General features: G+C 36.8%; 1 protein-coding gene across 1 annotated transcript in view; it reads right to left on the bottom strand.

The window, feature by feature from the left end:
- Positions 1-983: 983 nt before the first annotated feature.
- NNT (nicotinamide nucleotide transhydrogenase) overlaps positions 984-25,128 on the bottom strand; it is a 46,250-nt gene continuing 22,105 nt past the window's right edge. The window contains exons 14-22 of the mRNA XM_062018501.1: positions 23,937-24,132; positions 23,095-23,328; positions 21,006-21,166; positions 20,137-20,316; positions 16,121-16,280; positions 14,699-14,780; positions 5,679-5,797; positions 4,588-4,703; positions 984-3,279 (exon numbers count right to left, since the gene is read on the bottom strand). Of these exons, the coding sequence (XP_061874485.1) occupies positions 3,130-3,279; positions 4,588-4,703; positions 5,679-5,797; positions 14,699-14,780; positions 16,121-16,280; positions 20,137-20,316; positions 21,006-21,166; positions 23,095-23,328; positions 23,937-24,132 (1,398 nt within the window). The 3' untranslated portion in view covers positions 984-3,129. The remainder of the gene's footprint in view (positions 3,280-4,587; positions 4,704-5,678; positions 5,798-14,698; positions 14,781-16,120; positions 16,281-20,136; positions 20,317-21,005; positions 21,167-23,094; positions 23,329-23,936; positions 24,133-25,128) is intronic.

The raw sequence follows: 25,128 nt of genomic DNA, 5'->3' as shown, positions 1-25,128 counted from the left end.
TAGCAGTGAAACAACTTGTATTAAAAACAAAGATCTGTGGTGTATCACAGGCATGGACACACACTGCAAACTGGAAAAGCTCCACCAGCTGAACAGAAATTAGCATCCTCCACCCTTTCCTTTTGTTCTTGCTGCACTGCTTTGATCCGATTAGAAGATTTTCATAGCCTGCTTAAGGTAGGATACAGTAAATACCTCCTTGGTTATAAGAAGAAGCTGGGGATAGGGTAGAGAGAGTTACAAGCTTCAAATCAGCAGTCAGATCCCCAAAAGGACATGAGCTATGGCTTTACCATTTATCAGACTACAAATCTTAATACTGTGGGTACATGCTACCTAAATGGGTTGCCCTATCAAGAGAGAAGAAAGGTTATCTCATGAATCAATGCCAGACTGCAGCCTCTGAAAGAAACTTAAAGTTAGCTTAATCAAAGCTTGAAGAAAACAACTGCATGTCAGGCTTAGTCTATTCAGTTGTGTCATTGCACAATGGCTAAAACTACTCATTTACCATTCACTTTGAATGTAGAAACTGAAATCATCAAAACAATAAATTTAATCATCTTGTAAAACTAAAATAATAACTGGAGCAAACATATGCCATCAGGCTCAAAGGGATAGACTTCGTCTCACACCTCAGACAATGGAAAATGAGATACTGAGCCAAGTTAGTTCATACAGCTTTTTTTTTCCCCCCCTATTTTATAGTCAAAAAAAACAACACATGTTGAGATCAATTGCTCTCAGAAGTTGTCTAACCCTCTACATTTACAAGGGAAGTTGCTACAGTCAGATAACAATCATATCTAGTATTTTAAAGAATCGTTCAAATTTTTCTAAAAAAAGAGTAATACACATATTTCACTATGATTCCTTTTCCCTACATTCTTCAATCTCACCATCCCTTGGTGGCACATTGATCTCCTCACTCCCAGAAACAATCTCGGACTACTCAGGAAACACAACAGGACAGAAAAGAGAAATAAAGAAAAAAAAAATTACTTTTTTTATTAGCACTTCAGCAGCTACTTGTGTGTTCCATGGCAAAGCACAGTTTTAAAAGTAACACTGGTACCTCTGATACAATATAACAGCACGAGCTTCTTTCAAAATACTACAGAAAAAAACCAAAAAGTGTCATCCCCAACACCTTTGTTTGTTTGGTTTGTTTTTTTTAAGAGAAGTTTTATATTAGCCACTTCTAAGCATAGATATGTTGCGTACTGCAGTCAGATACTCCACATTTGACAAAACAAAAATTTCATACTTTAGGATGTTAAATCCCTTCAAACCACCTTTTTGCCTAGTTGGGAGGGAAAACAGATGGAGGATTATTTCTTTGTCTTTCCCCTTCTCCATTTCCCTCCTATTTTCTTGTAGGCCTAAAAGAAAAGTTGAATACTATGAAATTAAGAGGCCAAACATGCTACATTCAAATATAGCTGCCACAATGTTTTAAATTGAAATTCAATTACAAGTCCTCTCCTGCAGTCTACACCGTATTAATGCTTATGTGATATTCCAAATTATGCAAAAGATGTGTAAAAAGGGTAGCTTCATTTATACATTGTTACATTTCTTGATGCATTTCCCAGTCAAAGTCTGTGTTTTAAGTGATCTTCACATAAAAACAGAGGTAGCTAAGTAGAAATACTATATTTCATATGAGGTCTCTATACATGGTGTAATAAAAAAATGTTTGTTCTATCAATCAAGATGGATTAATTTCAAGACTGACTTCACAATAATTCATCATCCCCAGATATGAATGCTTTCTAACACAGTACAGCTATTTCTATTTAGCCTTCGTCACCATGGACAGTTGCTACATTCTTATGGAAACATGATAAATTCCTTTTGTTGGGCAGATATTTGAGTTCCACTCAAGTACACTTAATTAAAACAAAACAGCAATCAATGTCACAATTAAATTTAATTCTTTGCTGAACTTATAATGGGAATTTAACAGTGTTTTTAATTAGATTAGAGAGAAGTTAAATAATCAAAACGCTGTGTTTTAAGCTTGGTATGTTTGTGTGCTGTCCAAACAATAGCTTATTCATTTAGAATAATTCTAATAAATTCCAGCATCTTAAATACGTTCAAAAGCGCCTTTTCCAGCATCATAAAAATGTTAATTGAGAAAGTAGCACTAATTTTAAAAGTAGCAAATACAATTAAAAGTTCAAATGAACATAACCTTAAACACTGTGGTGTTTTCTGTGAACAAAACAGGTATGCAAGCTGCTTGAACACAACTGGACCATATTTTTCCTCAGACATTTAAGAAGGCAACGACTGGAAGAGACAGAGAATTTAGCAGCTGCTCAAAACAGCTAAGCAGTGCAAGTAAGTGTACATTTCCTTGTCAACCTTGAATCTTAAGAATTTTAAGGGTTGGAAGGGACTTTGGAGATCACGTAGTCCAGCCCTCCCCACCAGAGCAGGACATCTAGAGTAGGTCACACATTACTTGGTAGGTCCCTGAAATCCTGTGTTTCGTTTCGCACAATAGGAGTGGACACTACGAAAAGTGGAACTGTATTTTAAAGGAAAGTAACTTTCCTAAAATGTTCCTGTTTCACAGCATCCATATAATCCCCAAAAGAAAGAGAACATTATGTTCAGAACCTTGAATTGTGTAAGCATCTATTTGTATCTGCTTGCATCTGTTTGTAATTTTGCTTTAAGTTTTGATGAAATAAATAGCTGTTTTGTCCATATTGGCCGGAGAACAGCTTTGATGATAAGACAGGATACAATTTTGACACAGTGTTTTTTAGTCAATTTCTATGATAGTACAGACAGCAAGGAGGAGGAAGCCAGTAACTACTTAAAGTTGACCACAAGTTATTAGTTCCTGCTTCCAAAAGCTCATTGTTAACCTTAAAAACCACATTTTTGTTCTTTAATGCATTGTCTCATAGGAGATTTAGTCTGAAGGGTTAACATGCTCATCTTTTCTTAAGAGGCTACATCCCTTCATTGAACTACGTCTCCTAGGAGTCAATGCAGTCTCCTTCAAATGACAGTTGCATTATGACAGTAATAGATTCTTCTAATTCTTGTTTTCCATGACCTCTGTGACAAAACTGTAGTTGTAATCACAAGTGGAATATAAATCGATATTTAGCTTTGATATGATTCCCTGACTTTGGCCTGCAGGGCATCACAAGTCTTCTTAGCATCTCCCAACAACATGGCAGTATTGGGTTTGTAGAAGATTGGATTGTCCACCGCCGCATAACCGACTCCCAAAGATCTCTTCATTACAATGACCTGCACATAAAGAGCTCACATTTGAAACAGCAAAAACCAACCACCACCCTCCCCTCAAAAGACAATACAAAATCAACCTCTACAAACAAAGGGAAAGGAAGACATATGACTGACCAAACTAGGGTGCTCACTGCTACAAAACTGTATTTAAAATTTTAATATAACAGACAAATTGCAATCTGGACCTGTTTCAGGAACATTTTGTTGTTAAACAAAATGTTGCATACTAGATGATGAGACTGCAGACATTACACATGTGCACACTTTTACTTTATTCCATGTAATAAAGTCAAAGCAAGATGGACACCAATAACTATAACACAGAAGGTTTTTGAGGCTCTTTTACTTTTGAACTATTTTAAGAACACAGTTCCCTGACAGCAGCACAATTCAGATGAGGGTTGAACTCAATACTTGGTGCCACGCTCTTTGGTAATTCTATAGTATACCAGAGTAATAGTCTAGAAAGACTGTAGCATTCATACATAAGATTTTTCTAAAAGCATTTTTTACATCCTAAAATATATTTTGGCCAGTTTTAGCTATTAAATGTCAAATTACTTAACCACAGCATCTTCAGCAAGAAACTGTGAAGCTTTATCAACTTTAACCACATACATGTTTCTTTTTTCAAATTGCAACCTATAGCTATGCACAAAACACTGACAAATGTTACGTGCTCACTACTCTGAGTACTTGAATGGCAAACCCAGAAGAACTGAGAACTGAGGCTAAAAGGGGGTTCAGAACAACAGATCAAAAATTTCACATCAAGCAAATTCAAGTACATGCTCTTGAGACTGGATGATACTGCATTCCAAGAGCAAAACTGGAGAGAGAACTAAACTGTCAGTTCCATTTGGACAGGCTCTCTACTCAACCCAGACACTCACTGCTTGGTCTTTTTTCACTTAAATAATTAATTTTTTTATTTCTACCTCAATATTAAAACTGCCAAGTGAATGTCCTACAAATAGAAAAAAAACCCACATATTTGTACAGAAATGCTTCAGATCACATATGTAAGCACTACATCATTTATTGTAATCACATGATTTAGTAGAAGTACTTTCATTGGTCTTTTCTACTTCAGTCATCATTAGTCTCACTATAGTGTTCAGTGATGATTATGAAATCATGAACAGTGTATCACACTTGCAGAGTACTGACTAATTTGTTGGACAGCTAACAGAAAAGCTCCTCATGGAAACCATAAGAGCAGGGCAATCTTGTTAGCTCATTCTATAAAACACACTTTTAAAAGCATGCTACCTAAGGTAGGTCCTATCACAACTCTGTTAGTCTCACCTGTTTGGACTTCCAGACCTCAAGAACTGGCATGCCAGCTATGATAGAGTTTGGATCTTCCTGAGCTGCTGAATTAACTGTATCATTTGCACCAATTACAAGGACCAGGTCAGTTTCTGCAGTAAGATAAAGAAGTTACAAGTGATGAAAAATTATCCAAAACCTGAACACTGAGCCTGATGTACATTTTTGTGTTAAATCTGAGAGACTGAAGATCCCCTTATGGTAAGCACTCGACAAACATTTATGATTACTTCATTCATAAATATTTCACAAACTTATCAGGTAAATTATATGTGAGAGTCCAAAGTGTGCTGCCAACTACCTCCAACAAATGGCAAGCACCCACAACCCCATTCCAGGAGACTCATCAGACTACTCTGACACACAAAAGTTAAATTCTTTCATACTTAAATGTGGTTTCATACACAGGTAACATTGTCACCACTTTCAAATTTCTCTGCATCTGTTTTTTCTTTCGAATATTCTTTTGAACAACTTTTCAATGGCAACTTCTTGATTTTTAAACAAAGATACAATAAAGCAAGAAGTTGTCTGTACACTGTGACGGTGGTTTGCAGGACACGGAGTTAAGTCATCCACAACACTGGACTTGAAGAAGTTAAGGTAGTTTTCCCATATGAAGCAGTAACAGTGATAAAAAAAGACACAGCATTTGTCTTTTTTTTTACAGTTACAAGCAATTAAAAAACCCAAAAACTGTACTCTTGGTTCTGCAGGAAACCAAGTTTCACAGGCCTATTTAACCTCCTTTCAAGATCTACTTTCTTCAGTACTCTTGCATTTCCCTTTGCTTTACCTGTCTGTATTCTCTGCTTCCAAGTCAGACTATTTCTCGTATTACTGTGTACTCGCTTATCAGCTGGGAGAGCCCTCAGATTGCAAAAGAAAGATCTCTGCTCCTCTACAGTGGTATCACAACAGGCACAAACTCAGTGTCTTGACTGAGATTTGCTGTATTTTTATTTAGTTTGTTATTTTTAAAATCCTTGTACAATGTAAAAACAGAATCAAATCAAAGTTACATGATCAAATCCAATCTACTGGAAACTTATAGCTCACATGCTAACCTGGGAAATCTTCATTGATCTCATCCATTTCCAGCACAATATCATAGGGAACACCAGCCTCTGCTAGGAGTACATTCAGTTGACCAGGCATACGGCCAGCCACAGGGTGAATGCCAAACCTAGCAGGAAAGAAAAGACAACTCCATTAGTAAGTACTGACAACCGTCTTTTAAATAGTAAAATTGCCACCTGTGACCAACAAGGCCAAGTCAAGAGCACAGGTCAATCAATAAAGAGGTTAAGGTTTAACAATATCGTAATGACTTTGATAGTTTTTCAGATAACTGAGGGAACATGGTCCATAGATTTGACTCGTCATCCAGAAAGCAGCTGTTCCTTTTCTACAAAGTTGGAAGTATCACTGGCAAAAACAATATGCCTATTTCCCAGTAAAACTAAAGAAGCTAGGACATTTTCAATCTTTCCATCATAAGAAAGCTCTTTCAGAAAGTTGTTGCACCTGCAAAGTGCCTTTGTAGAGCCTATTGGACACTTCTTGTTACAACACAGAAGGAACCGGCCAGAAATGCCTGGGAATGCATCACAACAAGATGGACCAACAGAGTAAATATTCCAGTCAGCAATAGCTTTTCTTTAATTACTGTTGAAAATAGTAGGACTATTTTACCATTTTGTTTGGCTACAATCATGAGCTTGAGCCTCATCCCACACAGCAAGTTCTCACATTCACGTCACAAGCAGTACCATATTTAAAACCTTGTGACAAAGACCTTTGATTCCTTATGAATAAGCCTGTTTGCTGCAAAATCACCACCCACATTAATATGCCTTGCAGATCCCTTACGTCATTGAAAAGTGAAAGCACCACAGAGTAAATGAACATAACACAACACAACATCCTTCATGAAAAGGCCAGAAGACCGTGTAACAGTCCTGACTAGACCTAGAAATGCCCACAGCAAATGACCTCATTGACTCCTGTATCTCTAGAGTATGCATAGTCCAACACTTCAATCCAACAGAAAAACAAGCAGGGACTCTACTTCAGGATGATGCTTTGCTAAATTAGATTAACATGCCACTTTCTTCTCATGACTGATCTTTGGAGTAGGAAAAAAAAAAAGAGGGAGTGAGAAGCTCGAAAGCTAAGAAGCTATACCAGTTTAGGCACAACAATTTAAGAAAAGTTTCCAGAAGAGCTTAAAAACAACTTAAAGAAAAAACACTGATTACGAATTACTAAAAATTCAGACAGACATACAGAGTGATAGTGGGGAGTATTAAGACATATGCAGTGCTGAGAGCAAAAAACTGACAAAATTCAGAATAGAGACGTTAAATTAGTTTTGCTGCAACTCCAAGAGATCTGTTTTGATGAGAAGCAAAACTCCTTCTTGTGGGCAGACTGTACTCTTCTGCTCATCTACTGGCCCTGAACGAACCAGGCGTATCAATGCTAATTGTCCTGAGCATTTTCTGTCTTTCCAGCTCTGGAGTTATCATCATAATGCTGACTCATACACAGCAGCAATGCCTCAGATGAATTTTGTATGCAGTTAAGTTAAATGTTTAATTAGAAACTTGCACACACTTTGGAAGAGAGAGAAGATATCCAAAAGAAAAAACTGTTAAAGTCTTGGATTTCTGAAAAGAAATTTCTGAGTAGAAATCCAAGTGAGTTTAGAAGGAAATAAAGGACTGCAGACTTCTTCAGAAAGGAGGGAAAGACTAATAAAGGAACTTGCCATTGCAGACAGACTGTCACATATTTCTATTTTCAACTCCACCACAATGGAAATGGGTAACACATCACTGATGGTCTACAAGTCACAGACCAATTAACACAGACCACTTGTGAATTCAACACTGCACAAATACATCCTTAAAAGGGCAACTGAGCATTCCATCAGCAAGACAGCATGAAGACAATGCAAAGATGACACAACTGGAACTGCAGCAATAAAATTAAGGGCACATAATTAACCTACAAAATGCCAGATACAATTTCAAATTCTTTAAACTTTTAAAATCAACTAGCAAGACAAAAGCTAATTTTAAAAAGAATGCCTTTAAACAAACAAAGATAATGGATTGTACTCAGCTAGAAAATATTTGGGATCCTGTTACAAAGGCCAGTATCTAGAATTGGAAAAAAAGAGAGTAAATATACAGGACAAAACATTAACAGCTTATGTTTCACACCAAGTAATACAGGCCATGCATAGTACTGCAGCAAGTTCTTTAGTCTACCAAAGTGAATCACTTACAGTACACTAGGAGAACTCTTATTCTGAAGTACAATTGAGAAAACCCATCACTTCTCTGGCAGTGAAAATAGATTCTTCCAACAAAATTCTCTTTTGTTTCTAATAAAATTATTTGAGTATCTTTGTGACCAAAGCTGCTTTGGCAATACACAAAACAAAATACTTGTGAGGTTTCTATTAAGTACTACGTACATGTATAATCTTATTTCAAGGGCTGGAAAGCTAAATTTAAGCTGCCAAGAGAATGAATTTCACCTTTGACTTTACCATTCCTGGCAAGATGCAAAGAAAGAAGAAAAGGGACAAATTATCTTCATTTAGAAAGAGTTATGGCATGAACCATCAGTAGCTACAGACTTCTGACACTCTGTTTGAAACCGCATACTGCATACTCAAAAACTTTCAGAAAGTTGTTCATACAAAAGGCTTCCAGAAAAATATTGAAGCAACTCCCAGAAGTCTGCTTCTAAGAGCCTAGTACCTCTAGAAACTGGACATGCAAGCGTGTCAAAAAAAATCATTAAAAATGTGCTTCTCTTAGGCTTTCATTATTCATCAAGATAGGATCTACATATATCTTGAGTGAAATTAGCCTGTCCAATAGAAAGCAGAATTAAGGTGAGCATGGAAAAAACACAGTTAAAATTCTCAATGGCTCACAATACATCTAATAAAACCTCGGTATCTTGCTCCTGACTCAAAACAGCAGCAGTTCTTCAAAGCTATGTGTATTACAGCAGAAATATTCCGTCATGTATGCTCTCCTAGATGTTCAAAATATGAACCTCACTTGTACTCCAAAATTCAACAAAACAATGACTTTCAAAGAGTTCTTCAAAGATTTTTTATGGTTAAAATATTTTCAAGTAAAAAATTGTTGAGTTTCTTCAATATGCTTGTAATAACTGTTATGCAACAACTCCCTTGCATTGGTTGGTTTGTTTCTAAATCAAGTAGGAATCTCACACTTCTTTACTTTCTTTTTACATTACATTAACTCTTTAGCCTACATACACTTCACTCAGATACAGCATGACTGTAAATCTTTGTTATGACTTGAAACACTATTCTGGTAAGTTCACCAAAACAGAATTTACCAGGAATTTTTTTCTCTTGACCTCAACCATGTAACATGGGGCTTCCTTATCATCTCCAATTGTCAGATACACTGAAGTGAGCCTACATTTCCTTGGTACTAAGACATTATATCTAAACAGCTAAGTAGCAGGCAAGGATATTCTGCCTTTTTAATCCGTCTCTTTTGGATACTTTTTAGCTTTAGAAACACAACACAGAACACTCAAAAATTAGTTCATTTTGTTAAAACATTTCTTGAAATACAATAAGTGCCGCATTTTCTTTTAAATTTAGAAAATCCAAAACTCCTTACATACATGCCGTATCTTGGTCACTACAAAAAGCACTTAAGATTTGGGGGAGTGAGGATGGGTGGGTGTTTCTCAAAGTACTATGAAGTCAATTACAGTAGTATGAAAAAGATAACTATTGTATGAAAAATTACTCTAAAATCTCAGAGTGGAAACTACTTTTTATACAGTTCATAAAGTCTGCACCTATCTTTATCATGACTGGCTAGATAACATTCTTGTAATCAACACTGAAAGAGCTAGCACCTACCTAACCCAATGCAGAAGTGTATCAAGATCACTTGTAAAGATAGGATTCCTGCCATTATGCCAAAGCTGGACAGAGTAATGTAAGCAAGTAACATCTGGTTGGGGCCTAATTTAGCTTACTCAACACTTCAGTCACTCCACACATACAGGACAATTTGCCCAAGAGTTTTGCCTCATTTCCTCTTTCCCCCACCCCATTCACTTTGTTTGTGTTTTGACAGCTCTCCACCTCTGCTTGTAGTAGAAACAATAATCTGTTATCAAAGTAACAGGAGGGGAAAAAAAACAAATAAAAAAACAAATAGATGGACTGAGAAGCACATCAGTCAGATACTCCACATCTTGAATCCTGCCATGTAACAACAGTTGCAGTTGCATGACTTCTAAGTATCACGGTACAATGCTTTCATCACACATTACAGATGACTAGCATGACTAGACAGCTACCATGTAGCTAGCTTAGGCCTGGTGTCAAGTCTGAGGCAACAACATGCCCCCAGAAACAGTATTTCAGCATGCACTAACTGCAGTGGCTCTGCTGGAGTCAGGTCAGATAAATTTAAACTGCATTAAATTAGTTAAATTAAACATACTTTAGTAAGGGTTGGTACTTGCACCCTGTTTCCAGTCACTATGGTTTTTCAAAGCAAGGGAAAAATCAAGTACATGGCATGGACATTCGCTCAATACATTCAAGAACACACCTGCAAGGAAAAAAGAAGAGCCTGCCTCCAAAAATCATCACAAACTGACATAGTAAGGTCACTCAGACCTGAGCCGACCCATATGGAACTAATGGCCTACCTACAATACATTCCAAGAAGCATACAGCTATAGCTGCATCCTTGCAGAAGCACATCAGGTATGGCAACGTCTCCTAGCTCTCTCTAGCTATAACTATAGGTGACTTGAGCTAATAGATCTGTTGGACTCCATTCGTTCCTTAATCTGCAGCATTAATAATCCAGAATCCACCCAGTTAGACTAGGAGAAATCAAGTATTGTCACAAATGTACACTTAGTGTCTTCCCAGCAAGCACACTTCAGCTTCCCAGAAACTTGCATCAACATGCACTGTTCATAGAATTGCAGAATCATAGAATGGTAAGGGTTGGAAGGGACCTTTAGAGATCATCTAGTCCAACGACCTGCAGAAGCAGGTCCACTGAGATCGGGCTGCCCAGGAACATGTCCAGGTGGGTCTTGAAGACCTCTAAGGAAGGAAACTCTACACTCTCCCTGGGCAGCCTGTGCCACTGCTCCATCACCCTCACAGTGAAATAGTCATTTCTTATGTTTAGATGAACTTTTTGTGTTCCAGCTTTATCCCATTACCTCTTGTCCTGTTGTTAGATACCATCGAAAAAAGGGATGCTCCAACCTCCTAACACCCCCTATTTAGATTTTTGTAAATATTAGTGAGATACCCCTCTCAGTCTCCTCTTCTCTAGACTTAACAGTCTCAGTTCCTACAGCCTTTCCTCATATTCTTCTGCTACCATTCATCAGTGACAGTAATTTCCATCTTAAGCACACCTGGACTATGAAGCATGTTAAGACTGGCTGGGACAGCATCTTAACAGCTCATCCTTTAAAATTCTTCCAGATATTCTTGTAGAGCAACACAGAACTGAATTTTAATTAAACTATAATTGATATTAAGAAGTTTTACTTATTAATTTGTGGATAACAATGAAAGTGGTACACATGCACATGTTCTATTACAGCAATGGAGAGAAAAAACCCCAAACTCTAAACACATTTGATTAGAGATCAAAGGTAGAGATAACAACAAAAATCAAAATATGGTCAAAAATGAATCAACACTATCACATTTTCAAAAACGTTAAGAAACCCATGTTTCCATGTGCTTAACTGTAATTAGATTTTCTTGCATCAGAAGAATCCTTCAAGATCTCCACTTATGAAGATTAGGTTAAAAAAAACAAATCAGAACACTAATATATTAGCGATTACTTTGAACAGCTTTTACACAGATAACCTGCATTTCTCTCAACTATTAGTTATCAGAAATCCACAATATTTAACTAAAAGTTAGACTTAGAATGTCTACAACAAGCACAATTTTGAAGTATCCTTTCACCCTGTAAGATATTTTTCTTAACGAGAATTTCTTACTATGCAGCAAAAAAACAACATCGATAGAAAAAGTCATAGGAAAGTCATACTGTGCCAAAAGCTAAGATAGTTAACTTGATGTGGTCCTAGACAGCACCAATTACCTATGCACATATGAGAACGTATACAGTTTTAAACTGTACTATAACACTATCAATTATATTTGTAGATATAGAATTACTAAATGTAATTTTCTTATATAGAAGAAATCAATCTTTCATGACTAGAGGCCTAAAAGCAACACAGCATGAGACCAAGGAACATCCGTGGGAGAACTTCCAACAATTTACTCAGCTGTAACTTTACAGAAATACACCACTAGTTGTTGGACAGGCATTTCCTCTCCAAGGCCAGTGGATTCCAGGGACTACAGGATTTAGCCTATAAAAAGTTTTACCCATCCATAACAAGGGAAAGCTATAATGAAGGCTCAACAATATCCAGCTTTCTGTGTGATCCTAATGCATTAAAGATGTGATCTGCTGCAACACCATCTCAAGTAAGTGATGATGTTAGCTATACAATTTAATAACTAAAACAGTCTGAAGTTTCTAAACTCTCCCGTATTTCTAAATTCAAATCCTCATTAAAGGTTATGCATCATGTTATATAATCTGCATTCTTCACTGGGAATGTTATGGCTATAGGCAAAGTAAATGAAAACAACAGCTCCTCTGGATCAATCATGAGCCACAAAGCAAAATAACACTGCATGACAGGCGCAATTTTTCTTGGCACAGTATGGGCATTACAAATTGATGACAATCGTATGTCCATGCTGGCACCCCTCCACAGCAGATGTGTGAGAGTGTCACTGCATCTGGATGGCGAGTGTAGTGGGGTCCTGAGGCACTACAGGCCTACTGAAACCAGAGGGACAGCAGCTGTACTCAATGAACACCGTGGGAGCTCCACAAAGTGATGAAAGGCCTGAATTACCACAAACTGTAAATACAGATTTATTTCATTAAAATAGTAGGTAACCATTGCAGTGATCCCTTCCTGAAATTTACTCATTTCAAGTGTAAGCCAGTTATTTCAAGGATTCATTCACACTTCTCCCCTGCAAAGCTAACATAAAAGGGAAAAGCAATATTTTTTTATTTCATCAGGGTTGATTAAAAAAATAAAGCTTGCCCCCACAGAAGCAGTGAAAAGAAAGCTAAAAGCATGTGACACAGTCATTGCATTAGCCAAGAATGGTTCTTTTGTTGCTAACAGGTCTTGGAAATTTTTAATGCACATAAAGCTTTTGCTAAAAAAGGAGATATAAGGTGTGAACAGAACTGCTCTAAGCAGCAGATATACCAACACACACTACATCGCTTCTCATATATGCATGAAGAAACGTATCTATAAAGCAATTTTGTATGCAAAATTGCTACATTCTGGGCAAACACCAACAAGTAATTGCTGCTAAACCCTACAGATACTCTACTGTTATCCATCACAAAACACACTGTAAAACACTGCAAAAACTACCGAGTTTCCACTAAGCTATGGAAAAATAGTGGAAGAAAAACAAAACCAAAACCATGAATTGCTAGAGTATTGATTCTAAGTCACCATCTAATTGAAATAAACAAATGGAAGTCAGATAATTAGTCTGGCTAACCAGCATCTGTCCAAGTATCTCGTTTCAAATGAAAACTGAGCCTTGACTAATTTTTAAATGTTACGTTCTCATAATTAGAAAACAGTTCCTTAAACAATCAGCAAGGGAGGCATGATGTTAGCTTTTCAATGCTTTTGATACCTGTAAGAATCAAAGGACTTGACACCAATACTTGAACCTCAGAATTCATCTCTGCTTTTTGGAGGAGCACTCCAGCAGAATAAATCCATGGCAAAAGCCACATGCACTACAATAACCCTGTCATGTAATACTCAAAGAACTATTAACCCTTATTGCAAGCAGTCTTGAGAGACTGAGAGCTGCAACTCTGCAGTCTGCAGAAGAGAAGGCTCAAAGGAATTTTATCACTGTGCATAAAAACTGATTGAGGGGAGTAAAGACACAGAGCCAGATTCCTGCTTGGTATCTAGTGAATGGCTGCAAATTGAAATACAGGAAAAATACATTTTTCTCTAAGAGTGACATTAGAATAGACTGCCCAGACAGGCTGTCAAGCCTCCATCTTTGGAGACTAGATACTCAAAATCCAAGTGGGAAAGAACTGAAGCAACTGCTCCAGCTTGTGCAAGGGGGCTGACTGAACTACACAATCTCCAGAGATCTCTTACTATATTCTGCAATTCCTTGAACATTCAGGTTACATTAAAATAGTGACAAAAGTTTACTTCCTCAGATCTTCCCGTATTCATTGGCAACTTTCTGAACAAATCAAACTGTAGCAACCCTCAAGGTATGGTGTGAGAAAATATACCAGAGCCCTAATGCCTAGCAGAAACAAAGGGAAATCGGGCAGTATATCCTGTGGATGCGGGAGTCCTGCTGCTAACTTAAGATCACAAGGATTGACTTATGAGGATTTCAAGGAATGTAACACACAGGATCTTAATTTACTTTTAAGAGGCACTGAGTTCAGTACATCAGTCCAAAGCAGGAGCTCTTGAGCATTTGCAAAATAACTCTCATCAGTACACACTGAATGTCTTTAGCTACTCCAGAGTGCAGAAGGGGCTAGTATGAGTGTAAAAAGGCAAAGTAGATTGTGGGTTTTTAACCTAAGAAAGGTATGTAATATCACAGTGTGGTTAATTCTTTTCAGCATTGTTTCAAACAGAGCAGTAAGAATAGGACATTATTGTATTTTTTTGTAATATATGCGTATATGTTGCTGTGTAGTAATAAGTATTAATTCTACTAATGCAAGTCAGTTATCCCTGGAAAGAACTAATAATGAATGCTCAAAGAAAAACTAAACCAAAACAAAGAGCTGTAGGGGATTTTAATGGAATGGGAAAAAAAAAAAAAAACAAAACCAAACCGACATACAAAGAACCAAAAAAAAACCACAAATACATACCAGTTTTAATAAAGAGAAGTACTTACCTGACATTTTTCCCTTGTTCTCTCAGCATCTTCACCAGATCAGCTATGGGGTACTGAGCTTTTGCTGCACACAAACCATAACCTGAAAGATTTCCAAATTTTAAGCTATTCTTCTGTCTCTGTGCAGACAATGAGTATACTTAAACAAAAACAGAAGGTCTCATAATTAAACAAATAAAAAATACCATATAAATGTATACATATTAGATACTTATAAATTTCTGGCCTGATCACTGTAATTCATCTTTTCTTTTTGTCTCCTGACCACTAAACAAGATAGTGGTTTGACCAGTCAAACTACACAAGTAACTTATTTCAGCTACACAAAAACACTTGTTCTCTATCAGAAGAGGAAGTTTCAGATCGGTATACCAAAAAACTGATAGAGAAGCTACTATCAGGTTATTTCACCATGATTATCCTTAGTAAAACTTTGGATTTGCATAAAGCAAATCTAGTAGTTTAGAATGGCTTTTAGTAACAAATAATCTTTTCAGTCTCTCCTGTGTGAATTAATTCCTTAGAGCAACATTGCCTAGGAAAAAAAATAGATAATATAAAATATTAACAGTGTCCTTAAGGTGTGACCACAGGAACAAGAGACAAACTCCTTGAAGACGTTTGCAAGCTTTTTTGAAAACAAACGTAATTTCCCAAACTAGAACTCTACCTCACTGATGTTTTCATTGAAGCTGAAACAAAATGACAGATTACATTGTTTTGCAGCATTCTTCCCATTCCAATGCTAAAATAAAGTTGAGACAATAGCTGTGCCATTCAAAGGAAATCAAGTATTAAGCTATTCCCTACCTGACCTCTCCTAACAGAAAATGTGCTATTGAACTATATAAGCCTACAGTCAACATAATAGTTTCAGACAACTCAGGGTCATTGTTTTCATGGCTTTTTTCCCCCCTATTCTAATTACAGTATTTATTGTATACTAACTAAACTTTAGAATTTTTTCTAGGTTTTTTAATTAAAAAATACAGAATTGAGCAAGTGATAAGATGTGTAAACAAAATCCTCTCTTTCAGTAACGTAACTGACATTTTGTTAGAGGTACTGCGCTGGCAGTACAGTAAGCTTGGAAACTCACACCACAACAGCTGTGTACAAAATTACCCGTAAACACAATTTACAGAAGACAGGCTTTGTCCTTAAGAATTTTAAACGTAAACAAGTAAGACAAAGTTTGAAAAGGCACACACAAGGAAAAATAAAGTGGCATACAAATGCTTACAAAGCGAATGATGACAGATCTGGAAATAAAGACAGATCCCACAGATCCAGTCAACATTTAACAGGCTGCTGCTATGTTCCAACTGCTACAGAGGTTACAGGTTTTTGTTTTTCATTGGTTGGTTTTTTTTATTAACACATTCTTCAAACACGTTGCTGCACAAGTCAAGAGTGGCTTACCTGGAGTGATAATAATATTATTGGCTTCCTTTATCATTTCAATTGCATTGTCCACGTTGATTTCAGTGTGGGTTCCAGTAATTTCCATTGGCTTCCCACCAGCTGTTGATGTGGTGCCATAGCCCCCCAGAATCACATTTGCAAGGGAACGGTTCATAGCCTGAAAGACAAGAGGGTTTTGATTGGCTAAAGATTAAATCCAAAATTAAAGGAGACGTCCATGAAGAAAACTTCTGAAAATAATACAGCCTTCCTGACAACAGTCTTTATTTGCTGTTTCTGCCTGCTTACAACTTCAAAATTTCTTCACAACAAATCTAAGTAGCCACACCAAACCAACCAAATGCAGCGTCAAAACAAATTGTTATGAACTGAAGGAGGGCATTAACTTATTGGCTGAGCACCAAAGGGTAACAAGAAATCTTAAAGAGGAGAACACATCCTGAAAATTTGTTTATTTTAGCTACAGAGCCAGGAAAAGCCACTGGCTAAATGCTTTCCCGGCTGTATCTCCTTGTGACTCTGGTCCCAAAGCAGTATCTGGCAATACCTGGAAGTAGACAAAACTTGTAATTGCAGTAAACAAAACCTTGGAACTAGGAAAGCAACAGGATAAATTGATTCTTTAATTAAACATATGTATCATACATCTGCTGTATTAGCTCAGAAACCATAGTAAAATTCAAGAAAGGGTCTAGAGAGCTACACATACAAGCGGGAAGAAAAACCCATATAAACATGCTTCCGAGTGTCCATTTTCCACTGGTAGTTTGAATCATGCAACTCCACAGGTTTTTGCTCTAGCCTGAGAAGTTGTATGAATCTGTGAAATTCATCATCTAGCAAATAAGTACAGCTGAGATGTTAGAACACCTTTTGTTTTTCCTGAAAAATCATCACCATTTCAGATACTATAAAGACAGCAAACAAATGCAGTGAAACCAGCATCTTTCTATCATCTGCAGTAGGCAGCAGTTCATATCCCCTAAGAACATGCTGCTTTTGACATGTATCACAACATTAACCCATCAGACAGACAAACAGACTACTCAGTAAATCACAACAGTTAGCTGTCAGGTAAGACAGTCTAGACAGAAAAACACTCTCTTTAGATGTTGTGGATCCTAAGCTTATAAGAAACACAGCACTTTCTACACATATCTAGACCAAAAGACAACAGTATACTGTGCCAAAAGAATTTTTTTTAAAAAAGAGTTCAAATATTATTATAAACCTGAGAATGCACACAAAGCAAGTATGAGATTGAAGCATCCTTGCCTGGCTCCACAAACGGAACAAGAAAAGAGGAAGAAAGTCTGGGGGTAAAAAAAAAAAAAAAAAGAAAAAAAGGAGGGGTACAGATGGCTTAAAAATGAAATAAATCCTCAATATGCAACGCAGTTAAGACCTAACAGCACAGGGACAATGCAGAAACTTTTCTATAGGCTCTTTCACCTTCTTTATCACGTATCACAAACCTATATGAATAAACCTTCAGTGAATGAAGTAGGCTTCACCATTCACAGGTAGTCCAACTACCAGCAAAATGCACTCTGTGCGGTGCACAGGCAACCGATACAGCCCAAAGAAAACCACACCCTCAGCCCCTGAGAGCTCCAAGTCCTTCCCTGTGGCCACAGATACCACACAGCTACTACAGGTGATGGGCCAGCATACAATTTAAGACTAACACAATTATTCCCTCTCTTGCTCTGTTTCATCACCCCTATTAATGGTTCCTCTGAGACCTGAAGTGGTTTCCCCATTCCTGAGCATACTGATACAAATACAGTTACAAAGTTTTCACTTTGCAAAAACAAAAAAAGAAAAGGGGGAGAAGGACATGCTAATACAATCAAGGGCTCTGAAGAAAACACTGTGTTAGTGTTTCAAAAGTAGACACAATTCACAGGAGGAGTGAACAGTACAGGCCTTTGCCTTTTAGCTCTGAAGTTAAATTCTTTGTCCTTAACTCACCCTACTAATAAGCACAAAATAGTGATGGGTTGAAAATCAAGCAGATATGAGTCCAAACCAAGTGGTTGTCTGAACACCTGTTGGTCAATTTTATCAACTCAAGCTTTAAGAGATTATATGTATAGGCTTTGGCTGATTAAGCTGAAGTTTTATTAGAAAAAGCATTTTGAAATGTTGTAAAAATAAGGCTTCAATTATTAAGATACTGCTTTGGCTGGAAGCCATACTAGATCAGCAAGAAAAAAGATGGGGAAAAAAATTAGAGGGGAGAACTGTTTCTTCATTAGCACAGGCTGCAACAGCCTAAAGCAGTTTGTTTAACCTTCTGAGCATTTTTTCTCTCCAAATGTAGCTTCAAGACAATGACACTGAAGCTCCTGATTATAACAATGGTTCTAAAAGTAATGATTTCCATTAAAGGAAGTAAAGCAGAAAGGAAAAATGCTGGGCTATAAACATTAACTCTGCTTATTGTGCAGAAATAATACAAAGTCATTTCAATTTTACTGGCTGATCAACTTTAGTTGTCTAAGATTATGTAAAGCAGCACAAGATTTGCAGGGCTGGACTAGATGATCTCCAAAGGTCCCTTCCAACCCCTACCATTCTATGATTTCAAGAATACTACCTCAAAAATGAAACTTCCTGAAATTTAAGAAACATAGAGGAAAGCAGCTCTGTCACCACATAAATATTTTGGTAATTACTCCTTCAGGTTTCCTGTTTACCTAGATTCGTCCAAATAACAGATGGAAGTATCTCAAAACTCTCTTGTGAGTGTTGTGACAAGCTGGTAATAAATTAAAAAAAAGAGACAGCAAAAGAAGAAGTGAAAATACAGAGTGACCATGCCAACTGATAAATACATCCACAACAGATCATGTTTACACCCAGACAGATATAAACATGATCTTTAAAGAAGATACTTTTCATACCCATGTTGCCCATAAGCACCACCTTTCTACTGATATGGACTAAACTGCTGACTGTATATAGATATCCTTTATATATATATAAATATATATCTCATGAACCACATAATCTGCTTTCCCTTTCGTAAGAAGACAGAAAACTTTCAGGAAAGAACAAGATTCTTTAAAATTCATACCTGGGATTGTTCATTTGAATTCACCTCCACGAAGCTGCACAAAAATACTTTTTTAAGCTTTTCTGAAATTGTTCCTCAAGAGAGATGAAAATGAAAGACAATGAACATTCCTAACATGGTAACAACAATATTTCTCAGCAGAGATGAAGTAAAAGATGAAAGCCAGGGCGGATCATAGGAAAACATCAAGACACAAGGACAGCAACACTGATCATACACAAGAGCACAAGTGAAGTAAGTACAACACTGAGAATAATCAGGAGGTTGGCAGTCAGTGCACTGTGAAAGTCATTACCTCTCCGTCTTTGAGAACAAAAAGGAGAGACATGGGAAAGTAAGAGACTTCTGTACAAATGTTCTAGTACAAAGGATATCATTACTAATCATTCAGTTCGATTTACACACAGAGTTTAAGTCCATTTGCTTTGACAGAGATGAGTATCAGCAATACATTAATGCAAGCCTGCTGCCATCCGGTGGTACTTCAAAGTAGCTGCTCTGAAAAAAGGAGCATACTTCACCACACTCCAAAAAAAATCAAACTTTAAACTACTTTGTAATCAAACTAAACATTTTTTAAAGGAACTCGCTTCTTAAAGTATTTCCTGCTAATAAATTTTAAATTTAGCTTAACTTTAACAAGACTGAAGAGTAATATGACTTAAAAAAAAAAAAAGGCAGCTAAGCACAAGTAAATTATGCCTATTTTAACCCAGGATTCAAATCCTAAATGCCCAGTGCATTTCCTCAGTTTTGAAGTACATATCTCTCCAAACCAAAGAGAGATGACTGATATCTAGTCCAACAATTTCAATCAAGAATTTTCTGTAAAAAACTAGCAGTTTGGTTTTCCAACTGATTATCCTCCTAACACACTGAATACAGTTTTCCTTGACTTAGAAAACAAATACAGTTGCTGCTGGTTTCTTACCACACACATGATGTAAGAGAGAATGGCCCCAGAGGAGCCAATGAGTGCACCAACAATGGTGAGCAAGTTGTTGTTCAGTAGGAACCCCTCAGCACACAAAGCCCATCCAGAGTAACTGTTCAGGACAGTAATAACAACAGGCATGTCAGCACCTCCAATAGCTGCTGTTAAAGTGACACCCTGAAAAAGGAAAGAAAATACTTCAGTATACGATATGAGAAGACATACATGCAGAAAAGTAGTCCACCTGTGGCACTGAAAAATATCTATCAAGCTACTTAATAACCTATTCAATTATTTTCAATGTAGGAGACATCAAGCTGTGGTCTGAGGACTGGACTTAAAAGCTCTGCCTTTTGAGAGGACAAGGCAGCACTACATTGCAGCACTACATTCTGTGCTTATTCACATATTTTTCACCCACAAAAGCATCCTACCAGCTCCATGGAACCATTCATACCACTGAAGGACTCACCCTGAGAAGCCTTTGCAAGACTCAGTTTACAAAATGGTAGCTTCAGGGTGAAATTTGCAATACCTGGTGTGAGTGAATGAAACAAGTTACACACAGTGATAATCTCAGTAAGTTATCACAATAACCTGAAGATTCAGTGCCTTAAGTATTTTATAGATACATTTTCCGAAAAGTATTACAGCTGCAAATAGCAATTATATACACGCATGTTCTCTGAAACAATTCTGGCTTACAGATAGACTTAGATAATTTGCTACTTGCTACTACTGCAAGTTAGTACACAGGCACTATGATGCTTGCGACTCAGGATGATAAAACAAAACCATTAAGAGGAAACTTGCTGATCAACAAACTGTTTGTTTAATTTGTTTCCCCTCCTACACTTCTGACTTACCATTATGGCTGAGAGAGCTGACACAGAACCTAAGCAAGTAATTCCTGTAGTGTAACTAGGATCAATCATGTACGGAATCATTCCACCAACACTGGTGGCCAGCAATCCAGCATTCAGTACATGTCGACCAGGCAAGAGCAGTGGTGCAGAATTTAGGATACCTGCAACAAAATGCATGTTCAGAGACTGACACGTAATTGGAGGACAGCTTGTTATCTTCAGGGAAGACTGATTACCTCAAAAAAAAAAAAAAAAAAAAGCAAGAGTGAGGGGCAGAACCTAAAACAAGTCAGTTGAAGCTAAGAGCTTGAGCTGACATTTTTACTTACTCCAGATTCTCAAATACTTCTGTGTAAACTAGTTTTACTTCCTAATCTCACTAAAGTGCTTCAGAATAATCACAAAAATCTCCCTTGAAAACAAAAAAAACCCCCAAACAAAAATAAATGTATTTTCATTCCATCCCCAAGTCATTTTACATGTTGTGTATGATACTCAGTAGTAGGATGCTTTTAGCTGGAACTTCTTAGTACAAATATCATCTCAAGTCTCCCAAAAGCTGTGTGCTTAGAAAAATATGATTATGCAGAAAAATTTAAACACAAAACTATCTTGGTTTCAAATGTTTTAGTTTCAGCAGTACCCTTAGTCACACACACTTCCAACAGCTTCCCATATTGGCAGAGACTTGAGGGGAAAAGGGGGTTTGGTATTTATGTGAGTCAGTTTAAAAAGATAAATATTTCTTTTCATCCTAGGCTGCTTTTTTTTTTTCCTCAACAGTACAGCAAGGAGTAAAAATAATTCAAGTTTATCTGTTACTTTTAGGGTAAGTATTATCAAGTGTCTCATTTAAATTTAATCAAATTCAAAAAGAAGAATGAACTGATGGTCTCAGGGCTAAGAGTCAAAGTATGTAACCTATTCCTCTAGTTCAATAAGCTGATATGAAGACACAAGGGGAAAAAAAAATTTAAAAAGCAGAAAAAGATTTAAAAAGCAGAAAAAGATTTAAAAAGCAGAAAAAGATTTAAAAAGCAGAAAAAGATTTAAAAAGCAGAAAAAGATTTAGGAGAGAGGGCTGAGATAGCTAGAAACAGACAGTGATATTCACCAGGGACATGCACACAAATCACTGAGATGCTGGAGGGGGTAAGATGGAAAAGAAAAAAATTAACCAATAAGAAATAAATTATTAACTACTTAGCAGAAATACATCAGAAATACATACTACTGACACATCATTCAAAATATTATTGGAGAAAACAGCTTTTCATCCACGTCATGCTTCCTCCTTGAGTGGCTGGTCTCAAATACCAAGAAAAGCAAAAAGACGTTTCCGAAAGGAACTACCACAAAGCTACTAATAGGATTTAGTAATAGGAAGCTCCTGGCCAGAAATTCTTAGTGCAAGTATTACCTCAGTTTCTCAAAAGCTGCATGCTTACCAAAACAAAAATAAATGCAATGAAGAAACCTTCAGTGCATAAGAACCAGGAATTAGTGAGTATTCAATTTAGAAGGCATATTTTATTAACAGAGTAAGAGATACAAAGCATGGAGTTCACAAAGTAAGTACACAGACAATAAAATAATTGGCGGAAAATGAGGCAGTCTGAACTGATACTGCAAGCTACCTACCTAAATGAAGCCTGTAATGCTAAGAAAAAAATCCTATAAATATTAGCGGTGCTCGCCTAGTCCAGGATTTCAGTTAAAACGTCTGCTCAAAAATAGAAAGTTGTGATTATAGAAGTTCAATAAAATCAATTACAGAAACAGCTTCAGGTAGTGTCCCGGTAATACTAAAGCAAACTTATTTCTAGACAAGCTGAGAGAAGCTTACATGACTTGATAGCAGTAATATATCCAAGCACTGAAGACAGACCTTTCATAAATAAAGCTGTACACAAATTAAATAGAATTAAAAAGAAAAAAACTACACTCATAAGAATCAAACATATAAACTTCTACCTCAAGCAAAATACAAGCTTTCTTTCCAGTTACACAGTAGTCTAAAGGTTGAGCTACATTCTTGGGGAAAAAGAAGCTCTTTAACAAATACTTAGTCCTGCATGGAAAGTCTCACCTTGCAATTTTCCATAAGCAACAAGAGAGCCACTGAAAGTCACTCCACCAATGTAAGTGCCAAGATATGCCACAATCTTGGTGAGGTTTGCGGCTGGATCAGTAGCAAAGTGAGGATACTCAATCATGTATTCTGCTACACAGGTGAGCACGGCAGCCAAGCCAACCAAACTATGGAAAGCAGCCACTAACTGAGGCAGATCTGTAATCTGGATGCGTTTAGCGATTGTCAGACCTATTGAGAGTTGAAGACACAAAGGAAGTTTTACAAAACACAGTTTGTGAGGGTAGAAATTAATGTATCAAGGTTCAGTGTGCAATGAATACACACACACACACGTTCCAATGGAAAAATTTGTTCTATATTACACACTGCTAAGGTATTTTACTGAAAGCTGCATAAGTGTATTTTATGCAATGAGGATATCATGGAAATTCCAGAAAAGATTAGAGCATATAATGTTTTTAGAAGCTTCATTAAGTTTGGAAAATTCAGCATTTTCTGTGATGAATGCACAGTGTGAAAAAGGGAATTTTGCAGCATTAAGTCAAGAACTGAACATAAGTTTGCCTAGTTAATTCACATCTACACACCCAGTTTCCCTGACAGAGAAGATGTGCTCCTGATTTTCCACCAGTCTCTCCATTTAACCACATCTTGATGCATTATTGAAAGCCCCGGGAGATACAGTTCTTTGTTCACATATTTGCAAATAACATACATATGCCATAAACATAAGTCAGTCAGTTCACTTGTGAGCTATACGGTATTTTGTGTATACACAGCTTGCATAAATGCACATACAGAGCATATATTGATAGTTTATAGTATCATACACATACCTATGGTACTACCAAGTGCCATTGCTCCTGACATCTGTGCCAACAATTCAGGTGATGGTTTAAGGCTTCCAAGAGTCGCTGCCAAACCTCCTGCAACACCAATCATACCCAAAGCATTTCCAAGACGAGCTGTTCCTTGGGTAGACAGACCAGCCAGGGCACCAACACAGCATAAGCCTGAGCCCAGATACATCATCTGAAAAAAATAAGAGAAATACCAATATGCATGCATGAAGTACAGGAAAAAAAAATGCATAATTATTGATTTTTTTATTATTACTATACAAAATGTAATGACTTCTCAGAATGTATATAAGTCATAGTTCTTAACTGAAGTCAAAGCCTTTGACTGAGAAATTGTTGTACAAGATGTGATCTTGGCCAATTGAAATGTGGTATCTATTTTAACTTTTTCCCCAATTTATGACCTTGGTTTATCTGCATCACGAATACTAATCTTGAGTCAATTCAATATCCTTCATCAAGTCAGAAGTAAGTTTTTCACAAGCATAAACCCAGAGCTAAACAGTCCTGTTCAGTATAGAAAGTGTTTCAGAATTTGCTCACAGCATAGATGAATTCCTGCTTTCAAAAAGTATAAACAAAATGAAATGAGCTGAGCTGTACATATCTAGATAACTGGAAAAAACTCAATTATCTTACAAGCCCCTGGCATAAAGGTATGTTTGGATTCACTTTTTAAGGTCAGAAGGCAATACACGTTGATTTTTCTTACTATTAAAAAAATGGAAGTTTACTATAAAAGGAACTACAGGTATAATCCCTGTACATCCCTCTGTGTTAATCCAGATGCCATACCTACTTTAACCGCCACATCAAGTTGATTTTTCATAAAAATTTAAACTGAAGACTGATTTAAGCTGCAACTTAAGAAAACTGTCAAGTAAATAACAAAGTACCTGCTGAATTATAGAGGGAAAAAAAACAAAAACAAAACCAAACCAAACCACAACAAACCCCCAAAGCTTTTAAAATCCACAAATTCATCACTTCAGGGTATTATTGGAAACTTAATAGTTAATCAGCTTCAGATTTGCCTTGTGTAAATACTTAGCTGATGAAAAAATCATGGCTAATTTGCTAATTTGCTGTTTACTCCTCAAAAGACTAAGCAGTGAAGAAGCATACTATGCCGTGAACAGTGGGATAAGGGCCACAAAGTTGTGTTCTT

This window comes from Colius striatus, chromosome Z, assembly GCF_028858725.1.
Source record: "Colius striatus isolate bColStr4 chromosome Z, bColStr4.1.hap1, whole genome shotgun sequence".
Taxonomy (NCBI): domain Eukaryota; kingdom Metazoa; phylum Chordata; class Aves; order Coliiformes; family Coliidae; genus Colius; species Colius striatus.
This window is presented reverse-complemented; position numbering and strand designations above follow the sequence as displayed.